At 49.7% G+C, this 21,600-nt stretch overlaps 1 protein-coding gene across 2 annotated transcripts in view; it reads right to left on the bottom strand.

The window, feature by feature from the left end:
• Positions 1-1,709: 1,709 nt before the first annotated feature.
• The window catches only part of CLPB (ClpB family mitochondrial disaggregase), a 146,202-nt gene continuing 126,311 nt past the window's right edge, over positions 1,710-21,600 (bottom strand). For both annotated transcript variants that reach the window (XM_065881658.1, XM_065881659.1), the window contains 9 exons: positions 18,555-18,632; positions 17,242-17,297; positions 10,221-10,265; positions 9,684-9,845; positions 3,858-4,014; positions 3,020-3,093; positions 2,731-2,850; positions 2,408-2,512; positions 1,710-2,021 (listed from right to left, as the gene is read on the bottom strand). In XM_065881658.1, the coding sequence (XP_065737730.1) occupies positions 1,773-2,021; positions 2,408-2,512; positions 2,731-2,850; positions 3,020-3,093; positions 3,858-4,014; positions 9,684-9,845; positions 10,221-10,265; positions 17,242-17,297; positions 18,555-18,632 (1,046 nt within the window). In that variant the 3' untranslated portion in view covers positions 1,710-1,772. The remainder of the gene's footprint in view (positions 2,022-2,407; positions 2,513-2,730; positions 2,851-3,019; positions 3,094-3,857; positions 4,015-9,683; positions 9,846-10,220; positions 10,266-17,241; positions 17,298-18,554; positions 18,633-21,600) is intronic.

Here is a 21,600-nt window from a genome sequence, read left to right as displayed (position 1 = left end):
GGCTGAAGGAGATGAAGAAAACATAACAAAATGCAATGTGGGCTCCTCGATTGGATTCTGGACCAGAAAAAGGACATCAGTGGGGAACGTGGCAAAATTTGAATGTCTACAGATTAGTTAGTAGTACTGTATCATGTTAATTCCCTGGTTTTACTAATTATACTGTAATTTAATAATTTTTAAAGATGTTAATATTAGGAGAAGCTGGTGAAGGGTGCATGGGAACTCTATTATTTTGGCAACTACCTGTAAGTCTAAAATTATTTCAGAGCAAGAAGTAAAATAATAATAATAATGATAATAACACACAAAAAAGGCATGTGAACTACAACTACTGAGCCCACGTGCCACAACTACTGAAGCCTGTGCACCTAGAGCTCATGCTCTGCAACAAGAGAAGCCACAGCAATGGGAAGCCCGCGCACCACAACGAAGAGTAGCCCCCACTCGCTGCAACTACAGAAAGCCCACGTGCAGCAACAAAGACCCAACGCAGCCAAAAATAAGTAAATAAAATAAATTAAAAAAAAAAAAGAATGGCAGTCACTGAGGTTAAGAAGCAGCAGACAACTCCTTGAGGGGCTGGACAGTGATTGCTGGAGCATCTGCTGGAGCCCACGTTCTGGCTTCTGACTGCCTCATACCCGCCATGTTGTCATCACCCAAGGGACTTTGATTCCTGTCCCCATTTTCTGCTTCCTGAAAGAGACTTTGTAACACCAAAGGAAGGTTCCAAAATGGCCCTGCAGGGGGAGGGTGATGACATGGTCATCGATGGTGGCTATTGCAGATGGTTCCCAAGGTGTACCAAGCCTTGCTGTGCCCTGCTAAGCTGAGGCTGGAACATGTCTGGTCTGTGGAATGCCTTGGGGGATGGTGTGTAGTCCCTCTGCTTAGTGACTAACATGCAGACTGCAGAGGGGAGCTGTTTATTCCAGGTTCACTTAGCTGGGACCATAGTATAGACGGGGCTGAGGCAGGCTCCATGGCCATCTGGGCAGAGTCCGACCCCATGATTCCTCCTCCTGCAGTTCCCCAATGTCTATGTAGTTGGTCTCCTGAAGGAGGCCCTGTAGAGCTGACCTTGCTTGGTCATTTGGTAACTTCTGTCCAGTCTCCGTGTAGGGCAGGGTAGGGCCCAGTCAGCCTTCTTCCTAAAGATGCCCTATGCTGGCTTAGTTCCAAGGCTGTAGAGCTATGGTCTGGTCTGACCTCTGAACATGGGGTGGGGAGGAACAGTAGTTATCACACAGTAGTGTCCCTGAGAGTCCCTTTCCCTTGGAATTTTAGAGCTTGGGAAAGAGGAATCTACGGCCTAAATGCAGAACCTCTGTGCCTGGGCCTCTGCATTCTTCTCCATTCCCAGTGGAGACATTCTGGGGACTCAGTTGCATGAGAGCCAGTAGAGGGTGGCAGGTCACAGCCTGGTCCCTGTCTCTTTCCAGCCAGATCTGTTCTCAGCTGCCATACTTCTGAGCTTCCAGGAAACATGATAAAGTTCCAGAGATGCTGGGACATGGGGATCACGCTGAAGGACAGAGATAAGAGACCTCCCTCTTCCCCCTGGCTTGAAGGGGATGGAGGAGCAGCTCCTCTCCCAGAGACCTGTTAGCACATGTGGGGCCCACAGGAAAGGATCAGGGTAGGGCAAAATTCCTGCTTTTGACTTTGGAGAGGAGTGAGAGGCAGGAGGAGAAGGTAGGTCGTTACCATGCCACAGCCAAGGGGGCTTTATTAGGTGTTCAGGGCACGTATAGGCAGGTAGGTAGACACTAGAGGGTGTGGCACACCTTCTCAGGGTTTAGTGGTGCCTGGATGTCCAATCTGTGGGTCTTGCTGTCCTTATCGATGATCTCCAGCCGCAGCTTGGGTGGACGCTTCTCAGCCTGGGGTGAGGGCAGTTCAGGACTCTTGAGTAGCTGCTTGTCTGAGTCCTCCACAGTGATGCGCAGAGTGCAGCCCCCTGGCAGCAGGTCCTGCTCGTAGGCGGCCGCCAGCTGGTTTACCACACGGCGCTCCACCTGCAGGTGGTAGGTGAAGTGGTCTTCACTGCCAAAGCCTGGAGGCCTGGCTCTATCACTTACTGCTCAGGCAAGTACTTACTCAAAGCTTCAGCTTTTTCATCTGCAAAAGGCTAACAACGCAAGCTTGCAGGACAGTGCTAATGACACAGTAATGTCAGTTCCTGAGGTTCAGCCCAGTTTCTCACACTGGTAGGGGTTCAAACTCAGTTACCCTTTTAGGATAGGGGTTTTACTTGATTATATTGTTTTTGGTTCTGAAGAGGCATCTGCTCTAAGAACAATTCCTGCCTGTCTGGACAGACTGGGAGCCCAGGGAATGCGTCTGGGGGCACCAGGGAGGGAGGTGTGGAAGGGCCTCACTTCTCTCAGGCTCCTGTGCTCACCTCATGCTTAATGGAGCGGGCGCCATAGTGCACGTTGTAGCCGTCAACCAACACGTCTGCCACCTCACGGTCCCAGAGCAGTGTGATGTTGTGCCTTTGCTTGGCCTGGGACAGGTCAGATAGGAGCATGCCTGAATGTGGGCCAGGGCTTTCTATCTCTCAGCGCTCTGGCCTAAGGCCTGGGCCTGTGAGAGACTGTGTGCCCTATAGCCACTGGCCCCCTCTGTGCTCCTTCTTCTGGGGGTGGCGCTCCCAGCCCAGTGTTCCCTGACTTCCAGTGGGCATATATCCCACCCCCACCCACAGGCAGTCCCCGCTCTTACTCTCTTGGCCCAGAAATTCAGCTCCTTGTTGACAAGTTGGATGAGCTCCGAGTGGCAGAAGGGGAGGAAGTAGACGATCTCATTGATTCGTCCCAGAAACTCATCTCTCTTGAAGTGAGCCTATAGGGCCAGGTTAGGGATGGGGTGAACTCAGTGACCCAGAGGGTATAAAGGAATTACTGGACCCTATTGGGGAAGATGGGCGTGGGAGGGTTTCCATATCTTCACTATGGCTAAGGGGATCCCCCCCCAACCCAAGGCTCCAGCAGGAATGACAAAGAACTCTTACTTTTAGGATGGGGCGAATCACATTTTCCTTGAAGTTCTTAGAGATGGTGATCTTGTCACTAGTCTGGACATCCCCTGTAGAGACAGAATCATAAACCCAGGACCTTTGGGAGCTGTGCCTGCTCCTTCGCTCTATCCATGAAAAAAGCCCTGGTCCTGACCCTTATGGTCTGTGTGTTCCTGGTCAAGGTCTCAGGCTGTCTGGGCCTCAGCCTTCTCCTCACCTGCACAATGAGAGGCCTGGACTGGGTACCTCCTAGGCCCTTCCACTGCTCATGTACTGGTAGGAAATGTATGAAGGAGGGGAGGGGAGAGGAGAAGAGTCAGGACCAAGACTGGGCTGGAGAGTTCAATCCTAAATAGAAAGGTGACAGATGTGGCCTCCTGCCTGACATGCTCCTCCTTTCCTCCTATGCAGGAAGGCTCCCCGGCTGAAAAAGGCTGTGTCACCTCCATACGGTTTCTGGTCTGCTATCCCCTCATTGCACCGAAGTGTCTCCATCTGTTGAGTGTGCATCCCTTCAGTCCCCTTAGGCCCTGGCCTCTTCCTGGCCCCATGCCCTGGTGTGGCTCTGTCCATTACTCTGTCTGGAGCCCTCCTGTCACCCAAGAGACTTGGGGATTTCTTGAGGAAGTAGGGGCACCGTCTGTCTGCCTCCCTCCACTATCTAGTAGGGTGCCTGGTGTCTGGTCAGGACCAGCTAGGAACAAAGATGCTACCAGGGCCCTCATCTGGCCCCAGGACACCAATGCCATCCTGCCATCCTTGCCCCCAGGAGATGCGCTGGTGGCCTGGTCACTTAACCAGTTGCCCAGAGAGCTCGGGTCACGTGCTGTACCAAGGTTCTCGGCGATCCGGTTATGGCTCATCTCCAAAGCTTCCTGCCTCAGCTGCAGTGCGTGCTGTGCTATCTCGTCACTGCCCACGTTGGAGGTCATGATGAAGATGGCGTCCTTGCAGTCGATGGTCTTCCCTTTTCCATCTGTCAGCCGGCCCTGGGAAGGAACCGTGACTGCATGGTCAGGGAGTGGTAAGGCTGGGCCCCTCTCCCAGGAGCTCTCTCCAGAACCCCTGTGCCTCCCCCTCCTCCGGCAGAGTCAGCACTCCCTCCTCTGGGGTCTCTGAGCACTGTTCTCACACCTTGGCTACAGTGCTCACCTGCTGGGAGTGCCCCAGGTTGAGACTGCACCTGCTGTCTGGCATCTCTGAGGGCACCCAGAAGCCAGCCTGACTGTACATGCATCCATCCAACACACTCTCCTGGGGGCCCAGTCTGGGCCAGGCTCTGTGTTGGGGCACTGGGGACTCACTGAGCCTCTGACATGCTCCCAGTCTAGAGAAGGAGTGAGGTCAGGAAACAAGCAGTCACAATTCAGTGGTTAAATGTTATGATAAAGGGAAGGCCACGCTGCTGTAGGAGGTCAGAGGAGGGTATTCTACAGGGTCATTGTGAGGACCAGGTAAATGAACTGAAACAGGTATAATCTCTGCATCTTTAGAGCCATCCTCTGGCCTGATTAATGTCCCTCCTTTAACCAACTTGGGAAATTGCCTTGGAATCTTTAGCTTTTTCTAGAGGTGACACAGAAGAAAGCATCTTTACTAGAAACAGATGCACAAGGAAAGACAAAAGGGGCAACAGTAGAGGGAGGAGACAGAAGAATGAGAAAACTGTAGCTGTCCAGGGCCATTCAGTTCAAGGGCAAGGAACTCTGCCCACTCAGCAAACCTCAAGGCTAGCATGGTACAACAGCACTTTGCAGTCATTTATAAAAAAGCACTAATCAGGGCCCCACTGAGAGGAACTGATGGAGTCTGACTTTGATGGGCACATCTACTTCCACTGCCGGTGCCCTGCTTAGTGCTTTCCGTGCACTGTTGCACTCTGCCCACTAGAAGGTCGCTTTATGAGGGCAGAGGCTGGGTCTTGCTCTCACTGGGTCCTAGAACAGTGTTTGGCATATAGCATGTGCTCAACACTTGCTTGCTGAATGCTTGAATCCTCACCACCCCTACAAAGAAGCTGAGGCTCAGAGAGGTTAAGTAATTTGTACAAGGTCTCACAGCTAGAATACAGTAGAGCTGAGGCTCTATTGAACTGTCTGACCCCAGAACCCATATCATTCACTGTACACCAGGCTACTGGGGTCATACCAACAGTGTGGGATAAAATGAGGCCTCATGCAATTTTCTTTCCCAAAATAAAAATTTCTCAGAATTCTGCCAAATTCAGTTTGCATCCTTTGATCCTGACAGGAAACAAGCTACCGGTACAGGTGTGGGGAGAGGCAGACCTTCCTGGGAACTCATCTGGGTTGCAGGCAAAAGCATAACTCCTGCCAAGTTTGAGAACATGGCTTTGGGGAAAGGTCACTGACCTCAGCCTGTTGGCACCTGCCCAAGCCAGTGATGCTGGGCCCTGCCCCAGCCTCAGGTAACCAATCCTCCTCAAGTGTTCCCCTTTCCCTGGTGGCGAGGGCCTCACTCAAGGTCAGCCCTTGGTTCTAAAGCCAATGCAAAGGCAGACCAGCCCTGGCCCTCAGAGGTAAAAAAGGAATGTGCATTAACTGAGCGCCTACTGTGTACTGGGCACAGTACCAAGTGCTTTTCTGCCTCACTTTACATGGGACCTTGGCACAGGCCTCAGAAAGTGTTAGTTCCAAGGGGGTCTATTCAACGGGGGCCTCGAGATCCAAATCCTGGTCACTCTTCCGTCCCAGCCTTGGGAGGGACGAGGAGAAGGCAAGGGTGCAAGCAGATGTTCCTGAGCTTGGCCATTAGCTTCCTACTTCACCCCCTGCTTATGGGTTACAACACGACAGAATCCACTAAGGGCAACTCTAGTTTTGGGGACCATGTCTGCGTGCATGTGTGATGTGCCCAAGTGCGTGCAGATGACCCTGTGTGTTCGCAGAGCTCATCCCTGAGGACTGAGCACACACACTGCTGTACTGGCCAGAGCAATAACCAGTGGCCATTTCTTTCTGAGAGATCAAAGCTCTGCTCATAACTGGGCCTGAGGATGGGTCCCAGGTGGGTGAGGGGAGCAGGTGCAGTGTATTACTGACCCAAAGGGTGACCTTCACACTGTTCACGTCTCCTTGTCCTCAGAGTCCCTGGCAAGAAAATGTGTCCCGAAGAGGGAGCTGTTGCTGTCCTGCCTCTCAGCAACGACTGGAGTGCACGCATCCTGGGTGGCGCGTGAACGCTCACCTCAGGGTTATAGGGGCTGCTTTCCCCCGTTTCTATCCTTGAAGGGAGGAGCAGTGGGTGGGCTTCCTAGGACTTCTGCCCTGTGCTACAGACTCTGGGGTAAACAGAGAAGTGACCTGCATTAGCTCTGCTTGGTGTTTTGGTGAGAGCATTAGGGCTTCTGCTTTTCTGGGTCCAAGCTTGGGAGGTCTGGGCTGGGTGGATATGAGGGGGGCTTCCCTATTCCCCCAGACTGGATCAGGTGCCCTTATAACTCCTACTTATCCTAGCACACCACTCACCACAGTGGCTGGACTGCTCTTTGCTGCCTGTCTCCCCCTTGCTCAGAAACACTGAGGCAGGGACTGTCTGTTCTCCCTGTGTCTTCTCTGCCCTGCACTGAACCACCTTCTCCTGGTTTGCCTCTTACTCTCTGGCAATTCTGTCTTTGACTCTTTTTGGAGAGGTTGCAAGGCTGTTCTTACCTCTCTTCTCTGCACACCATACTCTCACTAGGTCAGAGATCTCACCCCTTCCTGTGGCTTCTGGTACTCTCTCTGTGCTGAAGCATTCCTGAGTCTCTGCTTCCGGTGCAGGCCTCTCTTACACTCCAGACCGCTCAAACTGATGAGCGACTTCTTGGACATACCCATCTGGCTGTGGCATTTCATTTTCAACAATTCCAAACCTTAGCTCCTTACCTTCCTCATCAATCTGTTGCTCATCCCCTTGTGTTCCCTGCCGCAGGTTGATGGCAGCAGCACCCATGGGTCACCCAGGCCAGAAATCCTGCCGCTGGTCATCCTTGGTCCCTCCCTCTCTCCTCACATCCAACGACCGAGCCCTGCACAGCGGACTTCCTGGGAGCTCTCCCCATCCCACAGCCCTGCTTGAGAGCAGGCCTCCCAAGCTCTCGCCTGGACTCTTCAACAGTCTCCTCACTGGTCTCTCTTCTTCCTTCTAGTCCATTTGCTCACTGCTGCCTATAGGATCTTTATAAAGTGAAAACCTGATCATATTTCTCTCTTTGCCTAAAGTCTTTAAAGGCTTCTTACTATTCACCAAAAAAGTCCACACTCCTCTGCCTGGCATTCTAACCTGCCCCTGTCTACCTTATCCACCTATCTCCACCATTCTATTCTCCCTTTCCCTCTGCAGTCGATCAAGCTGTAGTTCTCTGCATATACCAGGCTGCCTCATGCCCCTGTGCTTCTGCACATGGGGTGTCTACTGCCGGCCCTTTTCCACTCTGTTCACCTGGCAAATACTTATTCATCCTTGGAAGGTTTGCTGAATTACTACTGAATTAAGTTAGTCAACAGGGCATTTCTCCTGGCGCTGTGGGTTCTGGGAATGGTTGGAGTGAGACAAGGTCTCTGTCCTCAAGAAGCAAACATGCATAAATCTGGCTAAGTAAGCTCAGATGGCAGCTTTGGTCAATGGAAGCAAGGGCATAAACATCAGAAACTGTAGCAGGTTGTGGGAGCTGTAGGAAGGAGTTATTATCAACTCCCCAAGGTAGTCAGTGGAGTGACAGCAGCAGTGGGTGGGGTGGACAGGGCTTACACACGGGAGTGGTAAGCATTTTCCAGGTGGGGTTGGTTGCATTCCAGTCAGCAGTTGCCTTCCCTCTTTCTGGACCAGGAACCTCTCCAGGGAAGTGAGAGGCCAACCAGGCTGCTGTGCTCACCTTCCCTAAGCTGGGCTCTCCCTTCCTGTGAATGCTTCATTCCAGATCTACTGTTCTCTTTTGGCCTTGGCTACATGGTAGTTACTATTTTAGCTGCAGGCTCTGGAAGTGGACTGCCTGGGTTCAAATCCTGGATTTCCTCTTCCCAACTGTGTGACCATGGGTGAATAAATTGTCTCACTTTACTTCAGTTTCTACATTTGTTACATGGAGTCAGTAATAATAACCATCTTCTGGGAACCAATCCTCCTTCTGGGAGGATTAAAGGAGTTCATACATGCAATAACAGTGCCTTGCACACAAAGTACAAAAATGTCAACTTTATCATATCTCCTTTCTGCTGTCTACTAGGTAGGGAGTTCCCAGAGGGCAGGTTTGGGTCTGGTCCACAGCTGTGTACCTGAATCCCATCAAGAGGCTAGAAGGCGGCAGCAGGGGTCGGGGTGGGGGTGGTCTCAGAGCACAGGTGCGGGAAACAGAATATGTGACCTTTGAAGGCTTGGCCTTCATTCCTCAGTGGGGGTGGGGGGTGGGTATCGAGACAGGGAGCAGATGAGAGCCTAGGAAGAGAGCAATAAACTGGGGCAGGGGCAAGGATGCTGGGCCAGGTGGGACAGGCAGTGGGCAGCTGTGGGGACATTTGGATCTGGTTCTTCCTGGCTTGGTACCTGATGTGCTATTTGGTCCACGGGTATCCATTCCTGCATTTCGTTAGTGCACTCTGACATGGGCAGCAAACCTCTTTCCATTTTCCAAGGGCTGGAGGGAAAATGGGGCTGGACATTTTCCCTGGACTGGACTCCATCTGGCCATGTGCTGGCTAATATAGTCCCTGCATGGGAGCAGATGGGAGGCCTCATCCCCAGTTCTGCAGGACCCCTGGAAAAGGTGGATGGCAGCCCCTCCCACAACCATAAGCTCTCCCTCCGCTGCTCAAGATAAGGACTGGTATAGATGGGGAGAACTGGGGCTCTGGGACCAGATGTATCTGCAGCCCATTTCTGGCTCTTCCACACAGTAGCTCTGTGGCCTTGGGCAAGTCATTTATAACCTTGCTGAACCTCAGTTTCTTCATCTGTAACAAATGATTGGTACCTTGCCTGGCTATTGTGATGATTAGCAAGAACATCTGTAAAGTCTTTAGCACAGGCCTATTACATAGACTGTGCTGAAGAAGAGGAAGTTGTTCTCATTTAGAGCTCATTTCACCAGTTAAGAGGGAGACTGTCCTTGCTTGTGACCAGCCTGGAGCTCCTCAGGAGAAGACGGTTCCATGAACCAGGGCACCACCATTCCATCATCATGGTCATCATCACAGACAGCAGCAATGTCCCTGGTGTTTTAAAGAACTGGTGAAAATGATGGCTGACATGGGGAGGAGCAGGAGCTGTCTGAGCCAGAAAGGTTCTTGGAGCTTATTGGATCCAGCCTCCTTGTTTGTCACACGAGGTCCCTGATGCCGAGAGATGGGGCAGAGCTAGAACTAAAAATTCAGCTCTCTCTCTCTCTCCCCTGGCACCCCTGTCCCATTCTGTCTCTTTCGAAGGTAGTCTGGGCAGCCACAACATTTCAACTCTTGGGCAGTGCTGGTCTTCTTTGGGTGCCCAGTCTGGGCCCCGGTCCAGAGACGGGGTGAAGCCACACCTGCTAAGTGACTGAACGTACACACGAGGAAGCAGCAACTTGAGGAATGATCAATTCTGGGCCCCTGGGTCCTGCTGTTCACAGCCCCCCATACCTACAGGTGCCCCCAACTCCATCCCGGCCCAAGCTTACTGGCACCTCATCAAACAGCTGCAGCATGATGGTAAGCACATCTGGATGGGCTTTGTCCACCTCATCGAAGAGCACCACAGCGTTGGGGCACTGCTTCAGCTTCTTGGTCAGCTGGCCACCCTCCTCATGGCCGATGTAGCCTGGTGGGGACCCAATAAATTTGGCCACCTGATGGAAGGAAGGAAATAAGTTAGGAAGGCCTTTCTATGCTTTTAGTTTCCAATATGGGACATGCAACAGTAAGATGGCTTTACATACTGTTAAGATTGCCTGTCTCAACAAGGACAATCAGGTTGTCTCTTTGGGTAGAAGGAATCCTGCCGTGATGGGAGAGCAGATGATCTTTTCTGTGTTTACTCTTCAGAGCAAATCATATGCAAAACAGATCAGTGACCCTGCTGTGTACATATGCTCCCCGCAAAGGACAAATCCCAAGGCTGCTGGAATTATCTCAGGCCTAATCGACAAGTCACATCAAAATAGCCAGGCAGAGCCCTGTTGACAGGCTCTCCAAACCACACTTCACCAAGGACTCTCACTCACCTCATGTCGCTCCTGGAACTCAGACATGTCAAGCCTGATGAAACCCTGTGTGGAAACAAGGAGTCCATTTGAAGAAGGCAGGGGGAAGGGTTAAGGAGATCTCAAATATATTCCGGCTTTTAAGCCACACCAAGCCAAGATTTTCTATCCCATTTTCATGATATAGTTTTTTCTGGCTCCTTGCCTCCTTTTTCTGTCCACTCATCCCCCACGATTCCCTCATGCCCTACCTTAATAAACCCAAGTCGCGTTCCTGCCTTAAATCTGGCTTGGAATGTCTCTTTTTTCTGGCTTCTACTGGGTCTGATCACCACATCATCCACTCATCCCACATTTCCTGAGGGCATACTGTGTGTGCCAAGCACTGGAGCTATGTCTCTGTTCTCTAGCAGCACCTGAGTGGGGCAGGCTGACATGGACAAAGTCAGTCACCATCAGCGTGGGATCATGATGAGATGGAGGGGAGCAACAAGCACCCAGACAGCTCCATGGTGCCCTCAACTTTGCAAGTCTATGTGGGCACATGCCCCTTTTTCTTTTTTTTTAAGTATAGTTGATTTACAAAGTTGTGTTAGTTTCAGGTGTACAGCAAAGTGATTCAGTTATACATACATACACCCACATACATATATATATTCTTTTTCAGATTCTTTTCCATTATAGATTATTACAAGATATTGAATACAGTTCCCTGTGCTATACAGTAGGTCCTTATTACTTACCTTTTTTATATATAGTAGTGTGTATATGTTAATCCCAAACTACTAACTTATCCTCTCCCCCTTCTCCCTTTGTTAACCATGAGTTTGTTTTCTACATCTGAGAGTCTATTTCTGTTTCATAAATAAGTTCATCTGTATCATTCTTTTAGTGTCCACATATAAGTGTACGATACAATATTTGTCTTTCTCTGTCTGACTTACTTCACTTAGTATGATAATCTCTAGGCCCATCCATGTTGCTGCAAATGGCATTATTTCATTCTTTTTTTATGGCTGAGTAGTATTCCATTGTATATATGTACCACATCTTTATCCATTCGTCTGTCGATGGACATTTAGGTTGTTTCCATGTCCTGGCTATTGTAAATAGTGCTGCAATGACCACTGGGCTGCATGTATCTTTTCAAATTGGAGTTTTCATCTTTTCTGGATATATGCCCAGGAGTGGGATTGCTGCGACATACGGTAAGTCTATTTTTAGTTTTTTAAGGAACCTCCATACTGCTCTCCACAGTGGCTGCACCAATTTATTTTTATATTATTTATTAAAAAAAAATTTTTATCACAGTTTTTAAAAAAAAATAAATTTATTTTATTTATTTTTTGGCTGCGTTGGGCCTTCGTTGCTGTGCGCAGGCTTTCTCTAGTTGCGGCGAGCAGGGGCTACTCTGTTGCGGTGAGCAGGTTTCTTATTGCAGTGGCTTCTCGTTGTGGAGCATGGGCTCTAGGCACGTGGGCTTCAGTAGTTGTGGCTCGTGGCCTCTAGAGTGCAGGCTAATTGTGGCGCACGGGTCCAGGTGCTCCGTGGCATGTGGGATCTTCCCAGGCCAGGGATCGAACCCGTGTCCCCTGCATTGGCAGGCGGATTCTTAACCACTGCGCCACCAGGGAAGTCCCTACTTTTCTTTTTTTTTTTTCTTTTTTTTTTTTTTTGCAGTACGCGGGCCTCTCACTGTTGTGGCCTCTCCCGTCGCGGAGCACAGGCTCCGGACGTGCAGGCTCAGCGGCCATGGCTCATGGGCCCAGCCGCTCCGTGGCATGTGGGATCTTCCCGGACCGGGGCACGAACCCGTGTCCCCTGCATTGGCAGGCAGACTCTCAACCACTGCGCCACCAGGGAAGCCCCCTACTTTTCTTTTAAACTAATAAATCTTTCTCATTTATTTACATGTTTTCACTTAAGAGCTATCCAGAATGTAGCTTGCAGCCCTTCTCTCTCCATGGTTGGGCCTAGGGCAGATTTCCAGGGAACTGGCCCCCTGGGGTGAGGCCCGACCATAATTAGTCCCAGGGGAGCAGCACACCCTCTGGAGTGGGATTTGCGAGTTAAAACAAGCAGAATGCCCATGACTTTTCATGAAGAATTTAGGGATTTAGGGCATTATAAGGGCATTCAGAGGCCCTGTCTCTCCACCCAGATCAGGGTTCCCCAGAGACTCCTCAGGCTCCTCTCCTACTGGCACATGCTTCCATCTAAGAGAATGCACCCACTGCCTATGTTTCTCCTGAGAGCTGGGGATGAGGGAGGGCGCGCCAAGACCCTGAGAGGGAGGTAGCTATGTCTGAAATCCAGGCTATACTCTAGTTCGGTTGCTGGCCAGAAATTCAGTCTGTGATGTATTCTATTTTTTTCTCTGTCCTGTCACTCTGTACGTGAGGTATAGGGTGGCAGAAAGAGCCCCAGGCTTGGCTTCCAGCCCCAGTTCTCCACTATCTGTGTGGCCTTGGCTGCCTTCCCTTTTGGAGCTGCAGTTTCTTCCTATATACTCAGGCCCTTATGCCCTCTCGCTGTTTCTCCTTTATGTTATGGCCTGAGGAGAGGACCTAATCCAAGAGGTCGGAAAGGCCTTGGAGAAGTTCTCAAGGTCATGAGGGTGTGTTATCAGAGGACATGGAGCATTAGCCAGCAAGCATCTTCAGAGGGACCCAGGCAGCTCGGCCAAGAGAAACACTGGCTTCAGGAAGCGTGGGAAGATAGACATGGGGAAGCTGGGAGTGCTGCCCAGAGGGAGCAATGAGCTGGAAGCCACGAGATGGGTATCTGGATAATAGGTGACACTCACTGGGCGCTTACTAGGTGTCTGGCGATGTTCTAAATAAGCAAGCTATAAAGGGCTTAGAATGTGTGTAAGTCTATGAGATAAAAGTAGTATTATCATTCCCACCTTACAGATGAGAAAATCGAGCCACAGATTAAAGTAACTTGCCCAAGGTCACTCAAGCTTGACAATCTGGCTCAAAGTCAGTGCTCTTAGCCACTATACCCTCCTGCCTCATATTTCCCACTCCATCAATCAGCTGGGCTCTTGGCATCTTCATTTGAAGGGTTCTGAGCTTTGTGTCCAGAACCAGTGTCAATCAATGCCCCAAGGTAACAGGGAGTACAGACTTCAGTGCTCACTTACGCTTATGTCAAATTACCTGGGTTCTTATCCTAGTCCTTCTACTGATTTGCTGAGTAACTCTCAACAAATCTAAGTGCTTGATTTTCTTGGCTAGAATAATTTTGGTTTCAAATGATCTTACCTTAGGGTTATCTAGAAGTGAGGCAACAATAATAACAATTATATCTAACATGTACTGATTGCTTATTATGTGCCAAGAATGGTCATTATCTCACTTAACCTTCATAACAATCCAATGAGACAGGCACCATTACTGAATCCATTTTACAGATGAGAAAACTGATGTAAACAGAGATCTCAGCCAACTCCACAGAGTAGTTTAGCATTGGACCCAGAGCCCTGCTCTTGATCCCTTCATCATACTGCCACTATAACTGCAGTCGTTAGGGCTTCACCACCCTACTTCAGGATGAAATCACAGAATGCCATTAAGGTTTTTTCTCAAGGATTATTAACCCTAATAATGGGAGTTAACAAAGCTGCTCAATTTGGGAGAAATAGTAGAGGTTAATGAGAGAAAAATAATAAGCTCACAAGTCTAGTAAACAAATTACAGGACTTCCCTGGTGGCGCAGTGGTTAAGAATCTACCTGCCAAGGCAGGGGACACAGGTTTGAGCCCTGGTCTGGGAAGATCTCACATGCCATGGAGCAACTGAGCCCATATGCCACAACTACTGAGCCTTCGAGCCACAACTACTGAGCCTGTGTGCCACAACTACTGAAGCCCACGTGCCTAGAGCCTGTACTCTGCAACAAGAGAAGCCACCGCAATGAGAAGCCCGCACACTGCAACGAAGAGTAGCCCCCGCGCGCAGCAATGAAGACTCAACACAGCCAAACATAAATAAATAAAAAAAAAGAAATTACAAAAATGTGCAAACAAGTCCTTGAGAGGCAGCCAGGTCTGGAGGTATTGTGACTCTTTACAAATGAGGAGACTAAGGATCAGAGAGCGAGAACTCGAATTCAAGTCACCAACTCCCAGGTCAGTGCTCAGTCCTCCTTTACACTGGGCCCTGTACATGACACTTCCCACACATCACTCCGTGGGTCCTGGTGATGTCAGGTACCCTGGTTAGACAGCTTACAGTCCAGAACCCTCAGATTTTGTTTTATTTTTCAATTTTATTTATTTATTTATTTTTGGCTGCGTTGGGTCTTCCCTGCTGCGTGCATGCTTTCTCTAGCTGCCGCGAGCGGGGGCTACTCTTGGTTGCAGTGCATGGGCTTCTCATTGCGGTGGCTTCTCTTGTTGCAGAGCACAGGCTCCAGGCACGTGGGCTTCCTTAGTTGTGGCTCGCGGACTCCAGAGTGCAGGACTAGTAGTTGTAGCGCACAGGCTTCGCTGCTCCGCGGCGTGTGGGAACCTCCCAGACCAGGGCTTGAACCTTTGTCCCCTGCATTGGCAGACGGATCCCCAACCACTGTGCCACCAGGGAAGCCCAGAACCCTCAGATTTTGAAGGCAGGTTTCAAACATGCCTGTTACATGTCCAGAGAATGTCTATGCTAGACATAGATGCTGTAATGAGTTGGTCCTCAGGGCTGGTGAAGGTAGAAGTTTTATAGAAGCAACAACTATGATTTAAAAATAAAATACATGGTTATATTGGGCTTCTCATGCCTCTCATCTCCCTATGTGACATGGGGACAAATGGACAAGTTTATAATCTAGCTTCCTCTTGTGGCTGAGAACAACAGTTCTGAGAGAAGAGTTGAGAGACTGGATTCTGATTTTACTTCTTCCCCTAACAGGTGACTCTGGACGCTTAACACTGTAGGGTCTCAGTTCTCTCATCTAAAAAGTGGGTCTAATTTAGCACTTATGCTATCTTCCTTATAGGATCAAATAAGACAATGGATGGGAGTACTGCTGTGGAAAGTACAGAGTGATGAATAAATATAAGACAAGGGATCAGGCACTTACTGGGTGCTAGAACCTGTGTTCTCTGTGATTCATAGTATCTCACTTGATGCTCACGACAACCTTAGACACAGGACGGATTAGCTTCACTTTGAGGCAAGAGCTGAAACTTAAGAGGGGTAAAGCAACCCGTCTAGGACCCATAGAACCTGCGCCAAGGAATGGCTGACTCCAGAGCCTGGATCACCCAGGCCACTGACTCCAAGTGGTGACGGTGTTAACTCCGTCTCCTAGGTGAGGCATGTACTGAAGGATGCCATCATCAGCTTTCAGGACACCCTGCACTGGTGGAAATCTGTCTCTTGTTTAGATGCTCCAACTGAAAAATGACTTGCATCATCAGTCTTTTATCAAGCCCCTTCTCCTTTCTACACCAGCAAGTCAGCAGATACCTTCCTTCTACTTCCACTGTGTATGAAGACATATTAAGACAGCTTGGATAAGGAGATTATGATTTGTAATTAAATATTAACCTTTCTGACAGTATTAAAATTAAACCACTCAGAATTCTTCATCCCTAATCAGGTGGTTCCTGCCCATGACTGCATCTTCCCTAATAGTCTTGCTAGTTTATGGCCCTTTCCAGAGTGCTAATTGTTTCAATCACTGCCAACCTGATGAATTGTCTTAAAAATGCTATTTCGGTTGGAGCATATTAGCATGCCATGCGCTGCTTCTTGCCTGCCTGCCTGCCTGTTGAGTGGGTCTGCTCTAGCTTTGGTTGAGACAGCTCACAGACAGCTACTGGCAGAGTCAGTAGAAGGGGGCTATGAATGTGGCTCAGAAGGATACAGCCTGAGCTACCTTGTTTCTGTGGCTGCCAGGCCCTCAGCGGGGTGGTGAAGGGGGAGCTAGGCAAAAGCAGGAAAGGAGGTGGCCAGGACTCTGTTGCTGGCAGTTTGGCTGGCGGAGGCCTGGGCAATTCCTCATCACCTCAGCTGGGGAGGCTTTCCACAGAAAGTAGGCAAGGGCATCCAGGGTCGTGGGCAACCTGTGATGCCTCCACACTGGGAAGGCCAGTAGGAAGAAGAATGTGTGACTTTAAGTTGAAAGGTTTCTGCAATCTCCAAGGACTGCTCTGACATTTCTGTGTGAAAGTATTTCCTGTCAGTCTAGAAAGTCAAACTGAGCAGGCCTTGGAAAGCCAGAGTCTGAACAAGGGGATGGGCACAGCCCTGTCCTATGGAGAATCCAGGCCTCTGGGTCATGGGAAAAAGGAGACTGTGACCACCTCATAGCTTAGGGCATTAAGAAATCATGTTTAAAAACTCATGTAGAATGGGACTTCCCTGGTGGCGCAGTGGTTGAGAGTCCACCTGCCGATGCAGGGGATGCGGGTTCGTGCCCCGGTCTGGGAAGATCCCACATGCTGTGGAGTGGCTGGGCCCGTGAGCCATGGCCGCTGAGCCTGCGCGTCTGGAGCCTGTGCTCCGCAACGGGAGAGGCCACAGCAGTGAGAGGCCTGCGTACCGCAAAAAAAAAAAAAAAAAAAAAAAAAAAAAAAAGCTCATGTAGAAAAGCAAATCCTCTTGATGGCACTGGACAGTAGTGATATGTTTCTAAAGCCGTCTCCCCCTCAAGACTGAGCTCCTCAGGGCAGGGGAGTGTCTTAATGAATGCTGTATTATCAGGATCTAGTACAATACCCGGCACAGAGTAGATGCTTAGAAATGTTGTATAAATGAATCTCACTGGGTTCTCCCAAGTGCCTCAAGAGTCAGGCAGGGCAAGGATTATTCATCCTATTTCACAGATGAAGAAATTGAGGCACAAAGAGGTTGAATAACTTGCCCAAATTCCTGGAGCAATTGGTGGCCAAGTTGGGGCCATAGCTGAGGCCTGCTTCCTGGGCCAGGGCCCATCTTTTTGATTGGCTATTGCCAGATTCAGGGAGCCTAGGATTTTTTGGGCTAGCAGGAGTGGTGAGCTCTCCATGGCATGCCAATCAGGAGTAGATCCCAGCCCTTACCTTTTTGGCATCTTTGTGCATATATTTGGCTGTCTGCTTGGCCAGTTCTGTTTTTCCTAATAAGAAGGAAAAGAGAAGTGTTGGGTTAGGACCAGATGACTATCTCCTGTGATGAAAGCATATTAGAAATGCATGGATGCTGGAAATAATGTATGTTATGGATGGGAATGTTGAGGCTCAGAGAGGGTCAGTGACTCTCTCAAAGTCACCAAGGGAATTAATGGTAAAACTGGGACCAGAATCAAAGTCTGCATTGCATCTTGATTTTTTTGTGGATGGGGATTGAAGCCTTTTCTCTACAGCAGCACCCTAAGAGTGAGAGGTTGACTCTTACAATCCAGAGCCATCCTGTCCTTTGAAGCCCAGCATAAACCTTGCCTGTCCTAGGAGCACTCTGACTTCCTGGTTCATTGCACTGTATCTCTCTGGACACCCACGGTCTTGCCATCCAGCCAGGCCCTGGAGCCACAGGCCAAATAGAGGCTGGGACAGGATAAAAAGCACCTCTCCTTGGCTTCACAGCCTTGCTTTGTAACATAAAGAAGGAATGATAATACCGAAGTGGTGGCTCTGAAGGGCCATTTGGCATGATGGTCAAGCCTTTGGAAGTCACTATCTGGTATGGGTCAAGTTCTATAGTATCATGTGAGGTAATGGTAACCCTTTGGGACCCTACATCTGAGGGAGCACCCATGAAGATGCTGAGAGGGGAAGAGGAGGCAATAGATGCATGAAATTCCCTATCAAGACAATGGGAGAGAGAAAAAAAAAAAGACAACGGGAGGTGGTGGTGGTGTGGTGGTGGCAGTGGGAAGTATCTGTGAGGGCAGAGAGTGAGGGGGTACGAATGCCTCAGATAATCCAGCCCAAATGGCTATAAAAATCCCCGACCCATTTCACTGCAACCAATTTTGCTATGCACTTAGCACTGTGCTGGCCATCAGGGGCTTTCTTTAGCTTCCTAGAGGGTTATGTCCCAGGCTACACTAGATAAGGCTGGTGCACTGGGCAGTGGAGGGGTTCAATTCCTAAAGGGCAGCCTCTGGGGTTACAGAGTGGCTGGACCAGGACTCACAGGACCCCAAGGGCCTGGCCTTCCAGGTGAAGTAGGCCCTGCACCACAGCTTCCAGAGGGAGGGGCATAATTCCAGCTGTTCCTAATGTGACAGATGATCCTCTTGCTGGCTCTGTAATTTGGAGGCAGTTGTTCTGGGAGCTAGATTTGAATGAGAGGTGGGTTGTCTGACTCTGGCCCATAGAAGCTGGGGCTCCCCCAGCTCTCCTTCCCCACAGGCTGATCTACTCCCAGTTACCTATTCCAGATGATCCCAGGAAGAGGAAGACAAGAGGGTGTTCTTCGTCGTACCAGCCATTCTCCTTCCTCCGGATCGCTATGGCCAAACACATAAGATGGGAGGACAGGGAGGGAGGCAGATAAATCAATGACACAAAAGGCAGGATAATTATCACTAAGTATACAATATGTTTTACTGCTCTGCGCCCACTCAAAGTCCTCACTACCATTAGTGCTGCCTAATCTGATTAGCTGGCAAGGCCCCTAGAGACACCTAATCAGGTTAGCATGGATTTGGAAAGCTGCCCAGAGCAGATTTCGGATAAAGTTTTCCAGGATGAGCACTCAGCGTTGCCAAGGAAACTGAAAGGCGGGTGGATGGTGAATGAAGGTGAAGGGGGTGGGGGGCTGGTGAAGGAGAATTTGAGAGGAACTTTAGCTCTCCACTGGTAACCCATCTACTCACCACTGGTGGGAGTCTGAGCCTGCCCCTGTGCAAGTGGGAGAGGCAGAAGCCCATGGCAGGCCCTTGGGGATCTGGGGTGTGAGCTCTGAACTCTTTCCCATTTGGGGGAACTAAGGTCTCATCTGCTGTTAGGAAATACAGCCAAATGCACTTTCTGGAAGCCAATGAAGGGTAGTGTGGAGCTCAGGGCATGGAAGGGTGAGCCACCTGGTTAGCACCTCCACCAACATGGCCTCCACTGGGCAGAGGTAGGGGAACGGGAATAAACACGTACTAGGTTCCCCAGGGCTCAGCTCTGCTAGAGTGAGTGCTAACCTCTCCTCTTCAAGGGTTCTATGTGCAAGATGAGGAAATTAAGTGCCCAACCACAGAGTGGGAGAGTCAGGCTCAGAAGCATCACTCAAGTATAAGAGTAGGAACAGAATGAGGCAGAACAATCAGAAGAATCATTTATTAAACATGCTATCTGCTAGGCCCAATGGAAAAATCGCCAACATTTTATTACTCAAGACCCATACCCAGAGTGGAAAATATTATTTTCAACTTCATCATACTGAACAGGAAACTGAAACAAGAGATAAAGAGATCTGCCCAAGTCATACAACTAGTAGATTACCAGCTGACTGGTGGAGATGGTAGAGTTGCATCTCTAAACCTGTCTTCTTTTTTTGTCACATATGGTTACTTACAAAAGCTAGTATCAATTTGGGTTGCCATAAACGGAAACACGGCCATCAGAAGAAGGAAGGGGAAAGACCATTGTGCAATGTCAAGGTCATCCTGCAGATGGAACAGCATATATGGTCTGGTCCCCAGAGCGTTGAGGGGAGATGAGCAAAAGGATATATGTCAGAGGACAAGGCATGGAAACCAAGTCAATGGAGGAAGAGTTGACAGTCTTAGGGAAGCATCGTCCATTCTTGAGGTGCAAAGATCCTAAATGCTATACTGTGTGGTATAATCTGTGTGGTTGGGTTTCAAAGAAGTGGCTGGAGAGATCAGGGAAGGCTTTTGGAAGAAGTGGGACTGATGACAGATCACAGAGACTGGGTGGGATCTGGAGGGGGCAAATGCAGCAGCATGACAGAGGTGGAGAGACAGGAATGAACATGAGTACTTGTGGGTGGGATCAGATCAAAGAGGTCTCGAAACCCTGTCTTCGGAGTGGGCTTTCGGAGTCCACACTGTGGGCTTTCTCACCTCAATCTCTAACGCTTCTACCTAAGATACTTTCTAGTTCTGGCCCCAGCAGAAAAAAAAAACTGTGCAACCTCATGGACACCAGACTAGCCACTCTGCCTGCCCGGGAGATACTCCCTGAGACTCCTGAGAGGGGCCTGAGAAAACACTTAGTCTAACCTCTCCCTTGGGCTAGGTCTCAGATCATCTCTAAACTGACTGGCTTGGTCCTCTGGAAGGCCTGGCCATGATGGGAATCCACAGGCCTCATAGGTATCTGAAGGCTGCGGATGAAGATGGAGAAGTCCCAGCCTGGTGGGAGGGAGCCCCCAGTGTCCTGACAGAAACAAGACCCTGTGGGTGGGGGTATTTGGGGAGGTGGAGATACTGTAAAATGGCAAAGGCTAGACTTCTGTGAACATTATGTGTGGATGTGTGTTGAGGCAAGGGTGAGAGAAGGGGTTATATGAAAGGAGTCACACTCTTCCAAAAGTTGGCTAAGTTGAGAATCTAGGTTTGAAAGAAGCTGAGCAAAAACTGGATTCAGGCTTCATGGGGGTATTTGGGGAGGCATAAGTATCCAGGCATCACTCAGACAGGTGGCCTGGGGGACCAGGGTTCCCCAGGTGTCATGAACCTGAGGCTCTGATCTTGACTTCTCTTTCAGGAAGCTTCCCAGCCCACCAAGAGCTGCATGCCTCTGGGCTATGCAGTTCAAAAACACCATGGAGAATGCGGAATTGGATTACGCCAGGGGCCATCTTTTCCCCCTTCTTTTCTAATAATGCACCTGGGAGAGAGCTCTTTATAATGCCAAGCAGACTCCACTGCACAGCTGTCCCTGGTCAATTCTGCCAGACCCAGGGCATGAGTCTGGGGTGGGCTTGATCTGGGCTCCCCGTGAAACAGGCAAAATGCCAACCATTAAACAATTACAACTCTGGATATTTCTAATAATATCTGAAGAGAAAAATGGCCAAGCAGATGGCGTCCGACAGAATGAAAAATGGAAGCAGCTATGAAAGACTGGGGAAGGCGGGCCCTGGGGTGTGTGGTTGGCAGGGTGGCTGAGGACCAAGGCTGGGTGCCTCAGGGTTCTGTCAGGCTGGGGCAGAGGCTGGGACAGACAGAGACCTGGATAGGCCCATTTGGGATGTGGCCACAGGTATTGGTGCTCTGTGGACAAGCAAATGCAGCAACTTCCTCTGCTAGCACTTCAGAGTCTGTAAAGAACTTCTGTAGACATAACTTCATTTGAAGCTGGTTATGAACCCATGAGGCTGGCAGGCAGGTAACTTGATTCCCATTTTACAGACGAGGAAATATATATAAAGAAGTTAGGTGACCTGCTCAAGACTACACAGGTAAATAAGTGAACCTGGGCTTTAACCCTGGCTCTGGCTAGCTCCTGAGCATGAAC

The sequence above is a fragment of the Phocoena phocoena genome, chromosome 8 (genome assembly GCF_963924675.1).
Source record: "Phocoena phocoena chromosome 8, mPhoPho1.1, whole genome shotgun sequence".
Lineage (NCBI taxonomy): Eukaryota > Metazoa > Chordata > Mammalia > Artiodactyla > Phocoenidae > Phocoena > Phocoena phocoena.
The sequence above is the reverse complement of the archived record's forward strand: the minus strand, read 5'-3'. Positions and strand labels throughout refer to the sequence as shown.